The sequence below is a fragment of the Cyprinodon tularosa genome, unplaced genomic scaffold (assembly GCF_016077235.1).
Source record: "Cyprinodon tularosa strain WSP-4 unplaced genomic scaffold, ASM1607723v1 ctg559, whole genome shotgun sequence".
NCBI lineage: Eukaryota > Metazoa > Chordata > Actinopteri > Cyprinodontiformes > Cyprinodontidae > Cyprinodon > Cyprinodon tularosa.
This window is the reverse complement of record NW_024039295.1, coordinates 338,803-360,159: the sequence shown is the minus strand read 5'-3', so window position 1 is coordinate 360,159 and position 21,357 is coordinate 338,803. Positions and strand designations below refer to the sequence as shown.

General features: G+C 35.2%; 1 protein-coding gene across 1 annotated transcript; it reads right to left on the bottom strand.

Annotated features, from left to right (window-relative positions):
- Positions 1-3,124: 3,124 nt before the first annotated feature.
- LOC119796738 (integrin alpha-M-like) lies at positions 3,125-20,694 on the bottom strand. Its single transcript, XM_038305423.1, has 30 exons — positions 20,516-20,694; positions 18,411-18,513; positions 18,189-18,286; positions 16,090-16,160; positions 15,882-15,996; positions 15,681-15,808; positions 15,226-15,368; positions 14,349-14,499; positions 13,678-13,828; positions 13,090-13,163; positions 12,861-12,981; positions 12,523-12,659; positions 10,906-11,046; positions 10,551-10,772; positions 10,318-10,451; positions 7,935-8,077; positions 7,706-7,860; positions 7,493-7,618; positions 7,241-7,314; positions 6,982-7,123; positions 6,802-6,900; positions 6,638-6,717; positions 6,469-6,555; positions 6,312-6,381; positions 6,116-6,214; positions 5,961-6,041; positions 4,314-4,424; positions 4,108-4,221; positions 3,913-4,023; positions 3,125-3,784 (listed from the first exon to the last, which is right to left on the bottom strand). Exons 1-30 carry the CDS (start codon positions 20,562-20,564, stop codon positions 3,692-3,694), a joined length of 3,423 nt encoding a protein of 1,140 aa, XP_038161351.1. The 5' UTR covers positions 20,565-20,694; the 3' UTR covers positions 3,125-3,691.
- Between the last annotated feature and the right edge of the window lie 663 nt (positions 20,695-21,357).

Here is a 21,357-nt window from a genome sequence, read left to right as displayed (position 1 = left end):
TGTATCTACCTTAAAAGTGCATGAGACAACTGGAGGTAGGACCAATTTCTTAAGGCTACATGAGTCTCCGACCATATCTTCAATGTGGTTCATTCCTTGCGATTTCTTTTGACTTGGTAATCCAAATATGTCCTCTAAAGAGGCCCTCATGGGAGGTGTTATAGTGTAATATAATATAATATAGTAACACCTCACTCCTGACATCTTCCGTCAGTGAAGTCACGGTCCCGTAAGCCTAGCACCATCGTCCCTGCTGTGCAAGCAAAATTAATGTGAGGTACTAGACATATCTGCAATCAACAACAGTTATTTAAGATTTTGAGAGGACTTCACCTTTGAAATTCACAAGACCTATAATTAAATTGACAAGGCCCACATGCGTGGCATTTGAATGTTGTAATACATCAAGTAAAAGTGAAAAAAAAAGTTAGTTATTTCACCTTTCCGATTCATGATTCACCGAGGACGTGTTCGTCATTGAATTGCCTACTTGAAGAGGGAGGATTTGCCGTTGAACTTCTGGCCAGAGAAAAAACACGCATATGTAGCCAACATTTTGAAGACGGTTTTCAAGATGACTTGGATAATAGTGCGTTGTGACAAACACCAGATACAGCATTGGGACTTGATCAACAGCCGATACTGCACCGTGACGTCACAAACTGGTAGGTGGCAGTAGTTTTCATTGACAAATATGGATGTTTCCGGTAAAGCACATTGAAATGAAATTTCTCTTAAGTTAAAACACTCAACACATTTATTGAACAGTATGTAATAAAGTCATATTTAAAGTACTTTCGGAATTTTGAAATTTCCTTTAAGTAAAAAGTAACGATTTTCCTTTGTTTTATTTCTAATTAATATTTAAGTAAATTTTACTGAACTAATATCAATCTTAACTGTATACTATTTTTTCACTTTTCATTATATTCAACTTATTCAATAAAACTCAATAAACTGAAAAGTAATCAAAAAAGTTGTCAGATTCAGACACCTATTGTTGATTAAGACAAACAAGTATTCCAGTGCCTATCTACAACATTCTATCTGCAAGAGGTGGAGGGTACAGCCTGGACAGGTTGCAAGTATGTCACAGGGCAACACAGAGGGACACAAAGATATAAAAACCAGGCACTCACAAGCAAAATCTAAAGAAGCCAATAAATTTTTGGACTATGGGAGGAAGTCAGAGTACCCAGAGAGAACCCACATCTGCACAGGGAGAACATGCAAACTCCATGCAGAAAGAACCAGACCAGAGATTAAACCAAGAACCTTCTTGCTGCAAAGCAACAGTGCTACAAATTGCACTACCCTGCAGCCAGCAAGCAACAATGTTATATTTCTTACCAAAACGTGTTCATGTAATTAAAAAAAGCACAAAATTGATTAATATCCAAGTAAATTTTACTCGCATCAGTTAAGTTGGGAACTTATTTCAATTGTTTTGTAAATACTATTTGTTAAGATAAATCAAATGTACTTGTCTTTTGATTGATATAGATTTTAAAAATAAATTCTAAGTTACACATTATAGTAGATAAAAGTTGTCATTTTGAAGTAAAGGCACTTACATCATAATCTGCCGTAAATTTTACATAAAAACTGAGGTAATATTTATAGGGCAAAAAAGTCCCTTTTTTCAGTGCACTAAGGGAGTCAATTCATGGCTGCTCTGTTGGAACAATAAAACCAGAGAATATCTCTTCTTTTTTGTGTTAGTATTATAGTATTTCTAAACGGGAAATCTATCATTTTTATTAAATCTCACTGCTTTCCAAAAGAAGCTTGAGAGATTGATTTTTGAAAAGTTTTCAAGAAAATATATATTTTTTTATTATTTCTTTAGGCACCTACTGTAGTACTTCCATGTCCTGGGTGATTTAGAATTAATCATAACTTCCTTTGAAATATATGTTCAAGCCTCTCAACATGATAAGACTAGATGTACCATTGTTAATACCTGGATTTCTGAGACCTTTACCTCTGATGACTTCTGCAACTTCTCTACTTGTATACTCTTCTCTGTTAGAAGACCAGCCATCCAAGATGGCTTCACGCATCATATAAGAGTTTATTTTGAACTTGTTTTTGTATAAAACTACATTTATAGAGTTAAAATTGTCATAGTTATGTTTTTGTTTAGTTTGGTTTTGGACTTATGAGGATTTTTCTGTTCACCCTGTCACTGTTCAGCCACCAACAGTTATCCTACCAGCGCAGTCTCCTCCAGCTACCCTCCTACTCTAGATTAACTTCACCTGTACATACTAATTAGTTACTTAGCTCACCTAATTACCTGCCTACTCATCTCTGCTAGAAAGTGTCACTCTCTTTATTGCTCTTCCATGTGATTTGCCTTTGCTTTACTAGCTCATGTGTGCTCTTCCAGCTGGACTCTCCTGCTAAGGTCACCTGTGTCTACTTGCTGCAGCTCAGCCTGTTCCTCCTTGAGTCTCAGCTGCATGCTTGCCCGTTCTGGTGGTTCTCCGGTCCACATGGCCTGTTGGCTCTGTCACCGCCTACATCTCCTGTTTCTCTGCTCATCCCTGCAAACCAGTACTTTCAACCAGGATTTTTCCGCCAAGACTGACTGTTTACCTGCTTCATCTGCCATTATTTACCCCTTTAATAAACCCTTTAAACGTAACTATGCTTCTGGCTGAATATTGAGTTCACGTCTGGTAATGTGTGATAAAGATATCTACGTATTCTATTAAAACTGGTGAAAATCTGTGTATCAATTACTCAAATTGAAGTGTGTTGTTATGTGATTAATAAGCTTATGTTGAAAGATTAAAATATATGATTATGAATTCCTTGATAATTTTGATAATACATATAAAGAAACCAGGTGATACTCTTTTCTTTTTTCATATGTCTGTTATAGCATCTGCAAAGCACTTCAATTTCTAAAAAATAAGTTATAATTTTCGTTCAATCTTTATAAAATTAAATATGTATAGTGATTTTCTTCCCTTTCCCACATTTCCGAGAACGATAAAAGATTAAACCTAATTTCTTTTTAAATAAAACAGTACAAGAAACAGTTCATGTGTATATATTATTTATTTCTGAACAAAGCATTTTACATCCTTTTGTCAAGCACATAGTTTTGTTTTTGCTATCTTCAAGCATGTCTTGTTTCAAAATGACCAGCGTCATTCACTTTATTATGTCCAGCATTAAATCACCTGGTCCAATGAAAGCACATCATTCAAAGACTTAAAATACAGAAAATATTCACTTCTCAAAGTGCAAAACAAACATGAAACATTAAATTTAAGATCCCATTTTTAAAGAAACATTACATGGCATTTATAGATTTTCTTTGCTTTTAAATCCTTTCCAACTTACATAATGGTCCATTAACCTTACAGTCCCATAAAATGTGCATTTAAATATCCAGATTTAAAGCAGCATGGCTCTCTTGAGCTTCCTCAATTAAAGTTCATTAAAAAATGAGTGCATCATCAACACTTTCCTAATATACAGAGAAACGTATGCTTTGTTGTCTACACTTCTGTTTAGCAAACAACCACAGGGAATGGTTGGAGAAATACACATTGTGTTTGGTGCATTCACAAAATGAGAATGGACATCAGATACATTTCATAGAAACAACGATTGTTATAAATGTATTAGGTGGACATAAAAGCTGATGTCTATGAGGTAGAAATAAGGTGGAATTTCATCCCTCTGTTGCTGGGTCTCCTCCAGCTCCTGGGTCTCCCTCCCCGTTATCGTTAATCATCTGGTTGTATTTGCTCTTAAAAAATCCAGCCTGAGGGGCAAACAGTGTCGGTGTGGAAAAAGAAATGTTAAAAAAATTAAAGCAGTATAACGGTTGTGTTTTTTTAATTAAATTCAATAAAAAATTTTGTTAAATTCTACCATCAGGGGTTTTCTCACCTTATATAGACCAGCAGTAAGTAAGAGCAGAAAGGCCAATCCGCCCAGAGATCCTCCTATAATCTCTTTAGTAAAATCTGGTTTCTGAAACACTTCTACTTCAGCCACAATCTAAAAACCCAGAGGGAAAAGTTTTAGATAAAAAAATCAGAATATATTTTTAGTACCAAGACATTAGAAATAATATGGTATCACCTTGTGAACAGGAGGGTCATTATTAGAGGTTGTAGAGAAGAAGATGAACTGGCTCTTGTCATATTCTAGATTGGCTGTGCTGGTCAAGAGGAATTTGGCAGATAAAAGTCCAATCTAAAAAAAAAGAAAAATAAAGATTTTAAGATAATGTTCAAAGTATTTACAAACTGTAAACAGCAAATCTCTGCTAACTTATCATCCAATACCTGTTCTATCCATCGAGAGCTGATGTTTCCAGAGATGGTGTATGTTTCTTCTCTGTTCTTTTCCATAAACTTGGAGCACCTGAAGACTTGGCAACTCGCTACAGAGCAATCCTATGGTGAAAAATTCAACAGTTCAATATAATTTGCTTTTATAGAAGCATTCACAGTTAAGACAGCAAAAAAAAGGAAACTATGATTATTCCTTTTTACTTATCATGGTCCCGCGGGATGAAGTTTTAAAGTTGATTTTACTCACCCCACACAACATATACAATTTTAAACAGTGGAACCCTGGTTAATCAGTTTCAAAACATATTTATTATTTTTTGTAGGTTTTTTATGCATATTTCAAGTTATTTACTTTAGCTTTCTGCCATCGATTAATTTTGCTTTAAAAGTAACTGGTGTTTAGAAATATGTATGATTTAATCCACCTTAAGAGATAGTCGAGCCAGAAGCATATTGTTGCCACCGTATTTGCTGTAGGTATGGTGCTCATTTGATGATGTTCATTAGGATCCAAACACATTCTCATACAAGGTTTAAGAAAACTTAAGCTTAATTGAAAAAAAATAAGTCTGTCTTTCCACAGTATGGAGAATACAGGAAAATGGCAGCTGGAAGTAAATCTAAATTCCTGCAGATCTTCCAGTGTTGCAATCAGCATCTTGGTAGAGTCCCTGACAAGTTTTATCTTGGTTTCAGCATTCTCTTTCTGCTATTTTAAACAAATGTTTCAATGTTTTTTTTTACTTTCACTTAAAAGTATTGTTGAAGATTTTCGCGATTTTTGGCAAAAACCTGCCCTCTCCACAAAAAAAAAAAAAAAGGGCACATGCACAACCCTGTACCCGCTCTTGTGAGGGCATGCCTATTAAATTTGTGCGAAAGCATGCATTAGCCGCTTTCTCTTCGAGGAAGTGCGAGGATGCACGCAATGAAAAGACCGACGCTCAGATGGATCTCATCTCACCTATATTTATATACAAAAAAATGTTTCCCTAAAAAACAGACTTCTGAAACATAAAAAAATTTGACATATTGTGTGTGTCTGCAGTGGAAATTTGGACATATTTGCAGGGTAAATAAGGATCTGTGGCTACTTACAATATAGAGGTAGATAACTTTTACTAGCAGTGATGTGAAATGGATACGGCGAAAAATTAGCGATAAAAAGATAGCTACTTGGGAATGAGCACGTAGGACGGCCTTACGTAAACACATCACCAGAATGATTGACAATTAGGAGGACCGCTTATTTTGATGATCCACTTGGAAAAAGAACATCCTCCTCTATACCTTTAACTGATAATTTTTTGAAAGGCATATTTTGGATATTTGGGGTATTATAAGTGAAATCCTGACTTTATGTCAGTGTACTCTAATCCAGTTCAGCTCTGGGTAGGTTTGAAGTCTAGAAGACAGGCAAAAACTAAAACAAAAGGTTTTACATTAGTTCAGTTATTCACCACCAAACCTGAGATAAGTTCTGATCATTGATTTGTTTATTTAAAAGCTGAAGAGGACATGATAGAGGTCACATTATGAGGAAAAGCCTGTGAGATAATTCATCAGTGAACCTTCTGAGGTTTGTTAACTTTCTACGGACACTCTATTTATTAAACACTTGATAAAAAACATACTTACCAGGCTTTTATTTTCTTTTATCTGAGGAATAAAATCTGTGACAGAAGGGTTTACAACCTCTCCTTTCTTACAGCCATCAACCTGAAAGCAGAACTCCCTCACGTCAGTTTGAGTCTTCATCAACTTTAAATTAATACGTTTGTAACAATTTTCACCTGAAGACTACTTATGTCCGCCCAGATGTCTTTGTCACCAAGCTTTACTGGAACCTTGATCACTATAGTAAAGCTTAGTGCTCTGATAACGTTTGTAACCTAAAAGGAAGAAAATAAAATTAATTATATTAATTACTGAACTTAAGGCAGCAATGTAGAGGATAAAACTTATATGACTTAATGATGTCATCTTTACCTTTAATTTTTGCTGAAGAGGTTTCTGTAAGTCATTCTCTCCATATGTGAAGTTGTTGTAGCTGAGGGAGCTGAGCACATGTAGGATGCACGCATTTAATAAGAAAAAAAATAAACAGCGTGGAACTTTTAATAGAAATATATTTTAATGAACACACCTTTCAGTTGTAATATAAATACTGTACTTCACATCAATCTCTTTCTTCATGTAGGGTACGCTGGTGGAGGCACTCTGATTGTTGCCGCTTGGAGAGAAAGGCAAAATGAATAAGTTAAATTAAGAAATATGCTTAGAAGAGCTGAACCATATATATTAATGAATTGTACCTGGTGGCATTCGCTGTGACATAGATCTTCCTATCAAGTTCACTGGTTGGGTTGTGGCCATAGGAAACAATGAAGATTGCCTGAAAATTAAATGAAAAAGTTTCAGAAAACAGTTTCTTCTGGCTCAGTAATGTCTTAAACAGTGAAAAACAGCAAAAACTAACCACAGAGTTGCTTCTGAATATAGGTTTGTTGATGCTACAGTCCGTCTTTCCTCTTGTTACACCATCCTCACTGTCCAAAGAGTTGCATTCAATTCTTCCCTGTAATAAAAGACAGAACATCCACTCACTGCAGCATTGGTCGAAAACAAACCCACTTTAAAGTTGACCCTTGTTCCTTACTTCCACAGTTTCGAACTTCCGGAAGGAGAGTCCGATTGGGTACGTGAGAATGACGTGGCTGTTGTATGAATTTTCTCCTCTGTTCTCCACAAAGACAGTCACATTTAAAAGTTCATCTATGCCCACTTTAACCTCTGAGGATCTGAAAGGATCAGATAAATGACAAAAACCTTACATATGGAGATAAACATTATATTTATAAGTTTAAAAGAATATGTAAAAGCCTCATGAGCTTTATTTCCAGCAACAAATCACTTACTTGGTGAAGTTAAAATCCACCTTTAAATCATCTACGCACTTTGAATCTGGCCCACAGCTGATCTCAAACCCAATCTGTGAATGACAGTAAACTATCAAGCTATTACAAAGAACAAACATTTTATTCAGGTTTTGTAAAGTTTATTAAATAGCTTTTTAAAGAAAACGTTTAGCATTAAATGTTTAAATAACTCTAAAAATACTGAGAAGTAGATTATGCTGTTCAGCTAAATTGTGAATAGAGGTTACTAACAGAATGAAAGGAAGTATCTTGAGCCTGTGGAGAGAGGCTTGGTTGAGGTTCAGAGCCAGTAGGCAAACCATCAAATGTGAATCTAAGCGCGTTATTGAGTGGATAAAGAGCATCTTCTGGACAAGACTGTAAGCAGAGAGAAAACAAATGAAAAATTTATTTTATTTTATTTTATGTCAAATTACGGTTGAATTAGATTAGATTAGGACTTACTTCAATAGAGAAATCCACCCCCTGACATGTTTGCCTATTTAAAGAAAGAGTCAGAAATCCGTCCTTTTCTCTCAGGTTCTTACTGATCCAGGCTCGGTTGTTTGGTATTTCACGGTTTGCATCCAATGTTAGAGTGAAATTAATCTTTGCTTGAGCTGGGAGATACATTTGGTTTGTTAAAAGTTCTCAAATAACAGAAGAGAGAGTTAAATGAAATATGGTGAACTACCTTGCTTCAGTTCAGATAAGTTGCTCATGGTGAAGCAGACAGTGGCCCTACCAGCCAGGGGTTTCAAGCAGTCTGGGTTCTGAGTTGGGATTTGAGGTGGAATGAATGAAACAGAGGCCCTCACCATCACAACTGGTCTGGATCTAAAAACAAAACAGAAGCTTGTGAAACAGGTAAAGCACCAGGGGTCCATTTCATGTAGCAGGTTTATAGAAAATTTTAAGTTATCTAAACCTGAAAACAGGAAAACTCTTGACTCTGCTCTCCCTACAGCCATTCACGCTGTTTTATTTCCTGATCTAGTCCGATTTTTGTCGTAGTTTTGTGCATAAATATATATATATATATATATATATATATATATATATATATATATATATATATATATATATATATATATATATATATATATATATAATTCTGTAATTAGTTTTTAAAATCAAACATTGCATGTCAGTTTGACGGGAATCTTATTAAATGATTGGCACTTTTTCACAGAGAATTAAATGTTTATAGTTTACTGGTTTTACTGAATATGTATTCCTGATATCTGAAAAAATTTATTTTTCTTCTAAATGACCATTTCAAGCAAAACGACATTCTCTACATCTAGAATAAACATTCTGGATGTCTAGAAATTAATTTCTGATCTCCATATTTCTAATATTACTGGTCAGCATTTGTATTATTTTAACTTTTAAAAAATGTTTTTCAGATATACTCAGTATATCTAACTCAGTGTGGACCTAGTTAAAATTGATTGAACTAATTCATAGCAGTCGTTCTCTGAGGAGGTCGATGGTGATTTGGATGTGCATGGCTTGTGTTTCTAAGTCGCTTGTGGAGAAATGTCCTGGGTTGTGAGTAGCGAGGAAACAGGAATTGATTCTTGTAGGATGGACAAAGTCGTACAAAGTCCTATTCCTTTTTTTTTTTTTTTTTTTTTTTTTACAGTGTCCTGTCTGGCAAGGTGGCAAGAAGAATAATTGTCTTGATGCCAAAAGGAGCCCAACATATTTTACTTTCACAAGTGTAGCGGTATGGCAAAGTCATATTCGAACTATTTAATCAGGAAGATACTTTTGCAGATTGGAATCCGTTTCAGTTAACAAAAACAATCAACTCTTAGGAGAAGTTAGAAGTGCCACAATCACAATCAACTGCAGAGACAGCGCTCAACAAGGCAAAGCCATACGGATTAACAAGATTGAGGGGAAAAGAGTTCCGTGCAGCTTAGTGGAGAACAAAAGGGTTAGTAGAGGAGTTCCTCTAGAAGTAACTGACAAGGAGACTCCTGAAAAAATAAGTGGTGCAATAGTAAAAAAACGTGAAACAGATAAAAACAACAAGAAATCGAGAAAGGTGTGACAGCTTAATGGTATTGATCGATCAAATTTGAAGAAGAGAAGTTACCGAGTAAAGTTTTCCTTGGATATATGAGCTACAATGTCAAAATGTACAATTCTCCACCACTGAGATGTTTTAAATGCCAAAAATTCGGTCACATAGCAGCTGTATGTAAGGGCAAACAAAAATGTGGAAGGTTTTCTGGAGAGCCTGAATATGTAAAGTTTGTTGAAGAAGTTAAAATTAAATGCTGTAACTGTGGTAGACAACATACAGTACTTCTACTTATTGCGGTTGTGAACTGAGCAAAAGATCGGAAGAGATCAGTTAAGGGAACTTAGAACTCAGAATAAGTTATGCTGAAGCTGCAAAAAGAATCCTAACTCAGTCAGAAAGACCCAAATCAACTGTGGCCCAAATGAAAAGTGCAAAACCTCTAGAGAACTGCACCAAAATTTCAGAAGACTCATTGATTCTCGAAAAGAAGGATTTTGTAGAAGTGATAAATTGTAGTGCTAAGAGACAGAAAAAAATCGAAATAATAGTGAAAGCTGCAGAAAAGGATCTGGAAGTGAGAGATTTAAACTGGGAAACGGTTGAAAGTATGAAGGGGGAAAGCGAGTAGGACCATCAGAAACTGACAGTGACATAAGCATAAAGACAAGTTAGTAAGTATGAGGACAAATTTGATTATGTATTTCATTATTTTGCTTGGATTTGGAAAACTTTTTTTTTTCTCGGGGTGAGTGTTGTTTCTTGTTTCCTCGTTTAACTCCTTATCAGTTGGTGGCAGTAATGCACTTTAACTAGTTTGCCAACTAGTTTGAAACCGAACACTCAGGGTTCCCGACTTTTGGCTAGATCAACTTAGAATTGCAGATTTGAATCTGAATTTGTTACACCTGCTTCATGAAATGGACACCACACAGATTGTCTCAGTAATATTTCATTCTACCAACATATTTAATATGCAAATGAAGATTTTTTTATAAGGCATATTTTTGTGTTATGATTTGTTTATCTTCACAGGACTAACCTCAGTAAGATAACTTTTCCCTTTGAACCCACGGCTAAGTCAGGAAGTCCGTCACCGCTCTGATCATAAGAAGACTGACTGATTGAGATACCGAACAATTTCAGTCCTCCTTGGATTTCAGAGGCAGCAATCCTCTGTTTAATGGGAAACATGTTGCTTCATCAAGTTACAAACATGAAATGGTTCATCACATGAAAAACATTGAGAATGTTTCATGCTTTTGTTTTGCTCACCTGTGAGTATTTAGCATTTATTTTTTTTCCTCCCTCTCCTTGAAATATGTAGATGCTGCCTTGGCCATTATTCTCCAAAGGAGCCCCAACGGCCAAATCATTGAATCCATCTGCATTTATGTCGGGAAGGACAGCAAGAGACGACCCAAATCTCCCTCTGTCAGGTATGCCTTTTAGTTTTATTACGAGTGATGGATTATCGATAAAATTGCAAGACACAGTCTGGAGCAAAGTAAGGATGGGGGAAAAACATACCTATGTTTTAACTCAAGCTTAACAGAAGATCAAGTTACATCGACTAACTTGGTTAAAGTAAAAAAAAAAAAGGTAAAACATGTAAACATGAGACAATTACCAAACGAGTTAATCCACAGACATAAACTCGTCCTTCTCCATCATTTTCTTTGAACATTGGAGCAGATATCAGTATCAGATCAGTCACACCATCAGAATCCACGTCCATGGCACAAACCTCAGCCCCAAAATATTCCCCTGTCTGAAAGCACAGTGGTTAATGATCATCAGAAAGAATCATGAACTTCTTTTGATACCAGCATTAGCTGTATAGACACTTTAGCCTGTCTATTGACTGTCTTGACAGGGCAGATCTAGCTGGACCAATCACAGTGCAGGAGGCAGGACATTACTATGTAACTCTCAGCACCAGAATGACCCATAATGCAGCAGCACTTTCTGTCTAAATCTCCTGACTTGAAAAAGCCCTATATAAGTACAGACCATTTACCATAATAACAAGTTGGAGACCACGAAGGAGCAATGTTGAAATAAAAATCAACAATGTAATAGAGAGTGCAACTCAGAACTTTTAGGGCAAAACATGTCGCTTGGATGCTTGGTTGCATCCCATCCATAGTTATCTGATTGGTTCTCCCCTGCTGAGGTTGACCTTGTTAGTTTTAAAACAAGCTCTACCAGCTCTTTACCAGGCTAATATGCTGTGTACACATCCTATCACTCTGGCTGGCCAGCTATGGACAGTGTTATAACATGTTATATAAAGTTGAAACCAGATATTTACATAAACATTTTAAGAAAAGACCCTTAGAATTTGACTCAAGACTAGGGTGGATAGACCAGAGTTTTGGTTCAACCTCTACTAAATAAAAGGATCACATAAACAACTCAATATAACTTCAATTAAATCAAACTTCTGTGAAATCAAACTGTCCATTTGGAAGCAACATTGATTGACTATCAATTTACCATGCTGTTGTGATAATGGAACTGATGACAGGTGGAAATTGTTGACAATTAGCAAGACACACTCAATAAAGGAGTGGTTCTGCAGGTGGGGACCACAGAGAGCTTCTAACTACCTATGCTTTCTGCCTGATATTTTGGTCCCTTTTGAATGTTGGTGATGCTTTCATGCTTGTGGTAGAATGAGAATACTCTACAACCCACACAAGTGGCTCAGGTAGTGCAGCTCATCCAGGATGGAACATCAATCAAAGCTGTGGCAAGAAGGTTTGCTGTGTCTGTCAGCGTAGTGTCAAGATGCTGGAGGCTCTACCAGGAGACAGGCTAGTACACCAGGAGACGTTGAGGAGGGTTTAGGAGGGCAACAACCCGGCAGGAGGACCACTACCTCTGCTTTTGTACAAGCCAGACCCTTGGTTGCTCACATACACACAATTATCTGGTGTTGCCATTAAACTGGGGTCGCTATCTCAAACATGACCTTGAAGTAACAATAAAACCTACAAACGCTCACAGTCCCATGAAAAAACTGTTGGAAGAACTAGAAAGATGTCGGGGATTCAGTAAGAAAACTAAACTTGTTACACCAAAAAATTTATCTCTCCAAAATGTGGCATTTAACAAGCATCATTTGTTTTTCACTGACTTAAAATAGGAAAGATGTAACCTGATTTGATGCTACACAGAGAAAAAAAGTTAAGTGTGTCTGTTTGTTCAGTCCCTGTAAATATGTGGTCACTGCTGTACCTACCTGTGATTGAAAGGGGTCGATTTTGTCCCTTAGCATTTGTCTAAAAACAGTCAGAACAATTCCTTTGTGTTGATATCTTGGAGCACCAATAATTGTCAGTGGGCCGTAACGAGTTTTAGCAATAGCCATGGAATATCCTGTGAGTTGAATAGGTAAATACATATATTGGATACATCAGTACCTTTCACATGTTCATTTTGAAAATTTGTTAAGTTTTGGGATTAACTGAAGTACCTATATGCGGCTAACAGACATGGGTAAGCAAATAATTTTTCTACAGACTGTCTGAAATTGCCAGACAAACAGTTCTATAAGAGAGTATTTTGTCCTAATCTTACCAAGGTAACTGTCAGCGTCCAATGTAGACCCATATGAGTCTGTACTTTCGGGATTATTAAGTGAATATCTCTTGTACCCTCCTCTCCACTGGTTGGCACCAACCATGGACATCTGAATAAACTTCAATGCAAGAACAAAGCACACATTTCATTTCAAATATGTTTTTTTTTTTTTTTTTTACATTGTAAGATCATATTAGTGAGAACGTTTTATAGTGAGTTTATTCACCCCGGACTCATAAGCTGCTCTGAAGCCCTCTTGAGACATTTCATATTTTAACGCCTCTCCACCTGCTTGAGAACCTGAAATTTAAAAACAAAAGATATTGAAATATTAAATTCCCTTTTAGATCAGGGTTCCTCAATTCTGGGCCTTCAGGTCCAAGTTACTCAAATGCAGCGATCGGCTAAGTCAGCCCAGGAGTTGTGGACAACTGTATACGGTAGTTCCTAGTGGTGGATAGGGACATCAGGAGCTGGTCCCTATGCTAATTGCATGGGGGCAAAGAATCATACTGTTTCCTGGTTACAGCTCCTTCCTTACTGCCAGGATAGCACTTTTAATGGAAACGTAATGGAAACAGCTGACAGATTTTCACTGTGACCTAATAAATAAATGACCTTAGAGGGAGTTAGATGGAGCCAGGCTGTCCGGAGTCCCAATGGTGACCTAACGATTAAACTCACAGACTTTGCTTAAAACAAAAAAGAAATATAATTCCTTTTGATTTATGTTTGTTAAAATTCCTCTGTTAGATATCAAATAAAGTGGGATGTTAGACAATTTTATTTTAGTAGGAAATGGAAAAATAATTACCTTCAATAGAAAAAATCTTGGCCTGCAGATTTTCCTGTATTTTGTCGAGAGCCTGAAAGCTATTCACTTGGAACACATAATCTTCATCAGGATCAGATGCGATCTGATTGAGTTCTTGTCTTGCAGAACCACTTGCGAATGAATTACCCACCTAGAGGTATAAATGCAACTTAATCCTCAAAGGCTAAATAATTTTTTAACAGTAGTACTAGCTGTTTTTTTTCTGTAATATATCTTTACTCTGTGTTCTTTAGTAAAATTTTAAACTTAAGCTTCATATGGCACAATTGAATAACAAACATGAGTGTATTGATTTAGCATTACAGTACGAGAATTATTGTTAATGTTAAAATCATAAATAACCAAACTAAATATACCCAGAAATGTAAATAAATTTCATAAGTTAGGATTTTACATGAGAGTTTATAAAGGGGGCTTGAGGGAAAGAACTGGAATTACATGTTTTAATTATAAATACATTTGGCAGTTACAATTTAAGGTAGGATCTAAAAATGCAGTTAATATAACAACATATCTAATCCCAACAGGTCTTTGTATAGTTTAGCTGCTTGGTCATATAGCCAAGGACGATTTTATATTCTATTACACTCTGACACTAAAAAAAACAATGTTTTCAAGAAATTAGGAAAAAATAAATGAATGTAGCTTACCCCAATAGCAAATCGAACAATCTTTTTCTTATTAGCTTCAGATATTGCACCATTTAAGTAAGGACGATCCTGAGATTCTCCATCTGTTATAACTATCAAAATCTTTTTTACATTTGCCCTGGAACCTTGTAATGGTGTGAAGACATTGTCCCTGTTAATAAATAAATATATAAATAAATAATTGGCTTATTTCCATCAAAAATGAATCAACGCTTTATTTTAACATCGGCATTTTCTGTGATTTTAAACTTATATGTACTCTTAAGTAATGCACTTTAGCTCTGTTGAAAAAAAAAAATAACAGAAAACTACATGCTTTCAACACAGAAAACATAATTATTATGAGGTATGATAATTGTCACTAAGAACATGTCAAACATTATATCCTTCCTCCTAATATATTCTCAATCAGTAGCCTCTGTTTTAACTTTTACCTCTTAATATTCAAAGGTAGTTTCAGGTTAACATTCCGAACGATTCAATTTGTAATTAATAACTGTAGTTTAGCTGTAACTCTATTTCTTTTAATAATAACTTCTAAATTTGTTTTCTCACAAATGAGGCATATGATGTAATATGTATGTTTAAACAATGGTGAACAATTACAAATTTTATGGATTAAATTTAGAAATTCAGGAACTTGCACATGCTGTTATATTGACATTTATCTCATTTTTGGTAGATTTACATCATTCATTCATAAAACTCTCATGCTTAAACTCCAAAGATTTAATCTTCTTTTACATCTATATTTTTTACAGTATACAATAAGGTGGTTCTATCAGAACTGTTCTGATTTTTTTTTGTATCGTTTATCCTGGAATCAATAAGACAAATGAGGTATAAAGGTAGAAGTAAAGCTGCTTTTGGTACTTACACAACCTCACGGATGGCTCCAGCTGTTTGCGTTCCACCTCTTTGTTGAGTGATTTTGTCAATTTCAGATTCCCAGTTATGTGATGGAAAATTGTTAAAGTGGTAATGCGTAAATGGATAACTGGAAAACTGGGTAATGGCAAACTGCAAAAACAAACAAAAGAAATAAGGTAAAAAATCCTTTAAATGAGTGAAGGAAAAACCTAAATCAAATTAAAAACTCAATAGAAATTTACCATTATAAAAAAAAAAACAGAATAAATGGTTTTAAAAAATCAAAATAATGACAAAAGCTTTATTCCCAGTTTCTATATGAGGACCCTTTTCAGAGCAGTCACATCTTTGGATGTTCAAAGGCCTAATAGTAATGCCCAACAGCACCAACTTTTAATAAAAGAACAAACTAAATGGTCTCTCTGAGACACATTAAACTATTAAACCAAATTGCAGTCTCACCTGTGTGTCTTTTCCCAGGAATGCTCTGATTAAATTTTTCACAAATGCTTTCATTTTATTAAAATCCTCACGAGATACACTTCCAGAGCCATCCAGAAGAAATGCAATGTCAGCTTCGCTTCGACACTCTGCAGGAAATAAAACATCAAACAATGATTCTGAATAGTGTCTTATAGCTGCTGATCTGAACTGTTTACCTACCTTCAGTAGCAGATGGGTAAGACTTTCCGAGGCTGTTATCTGGATTTATCTCAAAGCACAAACCATTGTACATGGTGATACTTTTGCAGTCTCTGGGGATGGTTGGACCACAAACCTGAAAAGTATTTATTCAATTATCTGACTGTCCTTTTAGCTCTTTATTTTCATCTTGCATGTCATGTTTATCTTCTGTGGCTCTACATCTCACCATAGTCTTTTGAGTTGATGGATCAGTTGTCATTGATAAACCGAGGGACATGTTGACTTTAACTTTATTCTCTGTGGAAACAATAATGTGTGACGAAAACTTTCCAAAGCTTTCACTCATTGAACAGGGGTTTTCCTATGATATTATATTATTATAACAATGACAGCATTATAAAATCGTTTACTAGTTTTCTCCCATTACTAAAGCTCTTGTAATACTCTAAGGTGACATGCAGACTGAGTTGAACACTAATTCAATGACATGGACCTATTTTGTAATATGTCACAAAATCTTAGTCAGAAATTCAAATCCAGAATTTGATAAGGTCAGTCCTTAAAGGTGACTTATTTTTTTACCTTGATAATGTCCTTCAGATTAGTTATCACTACATACCCTATTTTCCATTAAATTTAAAGTAATTTTGGTTACAGTAGACAGTACACTGCAAAAAGATTAATACAAGTAATTTATTCTTGAAGAAAAGTGTTTTTACCTTCTTCCTAGAGTAAGTAAGTAATTCAGTTTGCCAATGGAATTAAATGACTTATCTTATTTTAGACACATTATATCTAATTATCTTATTTCAAGGCCAAAAATACCTAATCCATTTGCAGAACAACTATTTTACCAGCTCAAATTAAGGACAAAAAGACTTATCTCTATGTTTGACTTATTTTTAGATCTGTTTTTGCAGTGTAACTTTATCGGTTCCATTATGGTTCTGTAATCGTTATCTAATAATGACTGATCTATGAATAATGACTCTCAATGAGTTTTGGCCAAATGCCAAAACCCTTAATTACCCTTTCCTGAAGTTAGCGAGACAGTGTTTCTCATCTGTTCTTGAATGTCTTAAAATCTGTGCATGATGCAAGATAGTTTTGGTTACTTTATGATGTCAGACAGGCTCCATTAATTAATAGCCTAATTCTTAAATACAAGGACTGATCAGGGGTTTAATCTATGAAGCGTGTATACGCACAAAACTTGACCTAAAACTTGAACACAGCAACTTCAATGCAAATGTTATGATCTATGATATACAGACTAGGGCTGAAACTAACGATTATTCTGCTAATTGATTAATCTGCAGATTATTTATCCGATTAATCAATAAATAATCGGATTGCAAGGAGTTACTCAGAGAAGATTTTTCATAGAATTAAAATGAAGAAAACATTTTTTTTTTTTATCTTAAATGCAAAATACTGCTTTTTTTTGTTTTGGTATACTTACTGCTCCAAGTGGGTTAGCGGAATTTATGTTTCACAGTCTCTTCTCCAGTTAACAATTAATCAATAACTAAATTAATTGAGGTTTATTTCAATAATTGGATTAATCATAATTATTCCGATTAATTGTTTCAGCCCCAATACAGATAACTGAAAATGGGCGGACTTTCACTTCAACTCTGACTTATTCTTATAGGTACACACATTTTAGGGGAAATGGGAACCTAATTTCACTTCATGTGAACTTTAAATGTAGAGTAAATGTATCAGATCTGAACCAGTTTAATTTATGCTGGTGAGCAGAGGTGGAAAAAAAAAGGTTGATGATCCATCTTAGAGTTAAAATTCTTTAAATCTTTCCTTGCAATGTCGTTACTTGAAAATCAACAGGATGAGTTCTTCCTTGTTGATCAATGCATAAATGGAACATGGCATAAGGAGTTGACACAGAAAAACCATTAAAACATCCATATATAATGGTGTGTGATGGATACTTTGACTATGCTGGACAAGCTGAAAATAGGATAATTAGGAGAGCATGGCTAGGGGAACTCAGCTTTTAAAAAAAAGGGTTTACTTAAATTCAGTGAGTGCAAGGTGATAATTTTTCAATATTGGGTAAAGTCTTCAACTCTTTTTCCCCATAAATTAAATATATTACTTCAAAACTTAATTTATGTTTACTTGAATCATTAATACCTGATAAAAATAATTTGTTTGATGAGCAATTTGTATGATGACTGAGTTGGGACAAATACTTTTCTGAAGGAATGTATGTCTGAGCATAAGATCATATTACAATGTATTTAGGTTTTAATTAATCTTTTAAACATAGAATCTTAGGAAATGTAATAAGATAAATACTACCTGCATCAGTCAACCAGTCGCACCTGTCTGTTGAGCATCTAAATATTTGTCCCCTCTTATCCGTGTCATATTGTTCAAGTGGGGCGCTGACAAGCACACTGAGAAAAACAGTCAAGGTTAATAAGTAGCAAGTTGGTCAGAAACGATTTTATAAAGATTTTACCAAGTGAAATAAAATAAATTAGAAAAATATTTAAAAGAATAATGCATGACTTGACTCACTCTGATGTCCGCTGCACCACCTGATAGCCAAAACCTGCAGCAGGTTTACTCAGTGATCTCCAATTCTTAGATTCAACATTAAAACCTGGTGCAGTTTCAAAGACTGAAGAATAAGGAGGAAAAATACACAGGAATTATTTATTATTTTATCTGTTGGATGTTTTTATTGTTTATCTGTTATTGTTGCTTTTACTTTTCATTCTTTCTGTTGTAAATGTGCAGTAATAGGTTGGTGAATATTACTATATAATGGGATCTTTACAAAATTCCACTACTTCCTGAAGGTAGCTCTTTTGTTTCCAGTCTTTTTCTACTGGATAAACTGATCAATCCAGGTGTGCCTGACCTCAGTAACCACCTGAATTCATCAATTCACCCACTAATGAATGAGATGAAACAATAGAGCCGCCTTAAGTTTAGGAAGTAGTGGATCTGTGCATAGAGCCCATTGAAACATGCTGCAATGTTGGTTTTTGACCACTAGGGTACACTAAAGCCCAAATCTTTTGCATATCACAACAGATTCAGAAAGCAACAATAGTTGAATAATACTTTATTGTCCCACAGGGATAATAAAGTTGGCTTATCAGCAGAAAATGAGTTTTATCAGGGTGAGGGATATATATTGGTGGGGACTGGGGTACTCCTAAATTTAAGGTTCCCCATTTGAATAAATGTTTACATCTTAAAAATACTATCATCAAAGTCATTTTGAGCATTTTCATGCTATTTGAGTGTAAAAATGGAAAAACTCAGATCTCTAAATTCAATAATTTGCCAATATCTTATTTTTCCTAATCCCATGTTTTTAAATCAAATGGTTTAAAAATAAATTATTTGCAGGATGGGATAACTATGAAACAATCAGGAGAAGCCTGTAAGATCGCCTAGAGAGGTAACTGAATTATCAGACTCCATATCACATCACAAAAACAACTTTAACAGGACATCCCGAGTATTTGTAATAGCTGCAGAGAAGATGAGGGTATTTTGTTCTTCTACCTTTGGACGCATCCAAAAATCGAGGAATTTTTGGGAAAGGTCTTTGGCCTCTATGAATATTTATTCTGGATATTGTTTTTTTTTTTTTTTTTAAAGTAAGATTTTGTTAAATCTTGTTTTTAAAATGTGTCATTTCATCGCAGTTCTAGACCCATCTTTCTCTCCTTCCTTACTTCCCCTTCCCTTACTGGTTCTTTGAGGTGGTTTATGCACTCTTCCCAGGTGAGGGAGCACTGGTAGCAGGTTGCAGTCACAACAGCTGTAACATTTTTTCACATACAGGCAGTATTTTATGTCAGCTAAGACAACCTCCTCTTTAAGTTTGTTAACTGTTAAAGGTGGCTCTCATAAGAGAAATATATTTATCCCTCTAATGACTGTTAACTTTTAAACTATTCTCCTTTTTCTCTAGTTAAACCCTTTGTGGTAAAGACTTAAAAACCCATGAGCTCCTGGGAGGACATGGTTTCCCCAAGATGTTTAGATCCTTCCTGTCTCCTTCCTTTCTCCATCTCTCTTGGAGTCCTTAGACTCTCCTTGTTACACTGCAGGAATTCCGCAAAAAAATAAGGCTCAACCGAACAAACTACCTTTGGTACCATCAGTCACTCCCTTTGTCGCCTTTTAAGTTCCTCATTCTCTAATCATGGTAAAAATTATTTTTTCCAAAAAAACTACATTTAAAGCCTTAGCCAAATGAAAGTTAAGGCTTTTTTTTTTTTTGCTTTTAACAATCAGCTCAGTTAGGTAATCATAATATTTTCACGATATCACGGTGGTCAGAAATGGTCGTATATCATTATACTGAATGACCAGTCCCTAAATGTAAAGCATTTACTTTTTACTTAAAAGTAAAATATCTCTGCAGTGGGTGAAAAGTTTAGGAATAAAAATGTGAACACTTATAGATGACAAATACAGGTCATATATCTACTCTGTTAAAAATGTGTGACTTTCTGTTATATGGAATTCAAGAATTAATTAAATTAACAGGAGCTCATATCAGCAGCCTGCAGCTTCCAAAAGATAGTGATACATAACAATGCTTTTCACATCAGACAGAAAACATCTTAATTAAATGTAGAAGCAAAAAAGTTCCTCACCTGATAAGAAAAGTGTCAGAGCAGTTACCCACTCCATTGCTGCTCTCATGGAGAGCAAACCAAAAGTGTGATATCCTCTTTGGTCAACCAAATTCAAGTGTGAATTGTGGAAAAATTTTACTTTTCTTTACTCAGAATGTCGAGGGGAAGATGTTAATGGCAAACTGTACAAGTTTAAGGGGAACTGCTCAATGCAAAAGGAAGAACACTGGTGTAGGAGGAGTTTAATACAGAGGCACTTTTCAGTTCAGATTGAAAGGTTTTCTTTCATATGTTTTTTCTCACGTTAAACTTGCAGTGTGAGGTTTAACAGCTTTAGTTTATCTGTTAATCGCAAGCATTTAAAATGTTAAAATGTATAATAGGTATTTGCACACTGTTGTGTGTTTTGGTTGTTTAACAACTAATCTGAAAATATTTAGGACATGTCCTTAAAAGGAATCAGTCATCCATCTGTGTGTGTTAATGCAGAACGCTGAACAACTGGGGGGGGGGGGGTCTGAATCACATGGTGATTCAGATACTCTGCAAAGAAAAGTTACCTATAGTTTCTTATATGGCCCAGAAAAACAATTAATACTCCAGCCATTTTGGGCGTTTTGTGACCCCATTCCCCTGAAGTATCATTGTTCATTTATTTTCACATATGCCCTGATAAAAATATGAATTTGTCCTTGAACGTTGCTATAGGCTGTGATGTTACAGCAACAACCTGAAAACATAAGGAATTGTGGTGAGGTGGGAAGGAGACATGCAGCCACACTCAAAAAACAGTCACTGACTTTTTTTGACGATGTAAATGATTTAACGGGCCATATTTGAGGATTATTAAGATGAAATTA

Coding starts and splice junctions, on each gene's coding strand:
- LOC119796738 (XM_038305423.1), bottom strand. CDS start 20,564: ATGAGAGCAGCAATGGAGTGGGTAACTGCTCTGACACTTTTCTTATCA. Junction 15,997..16,089: donor CATCAACTCAAAAGACTATG/GTGAGATGTAGA, acceptor AATACTTTTCAG/GTTTGTGGTCCAACCATCCC. Junction 13,164..13,677: donor CAAGATTTTTTCTATTGAAG/GTAATTATTTTT, acceptor TTTAAATTTCAG/GTTCTCAAGCAGGTGGAGAG.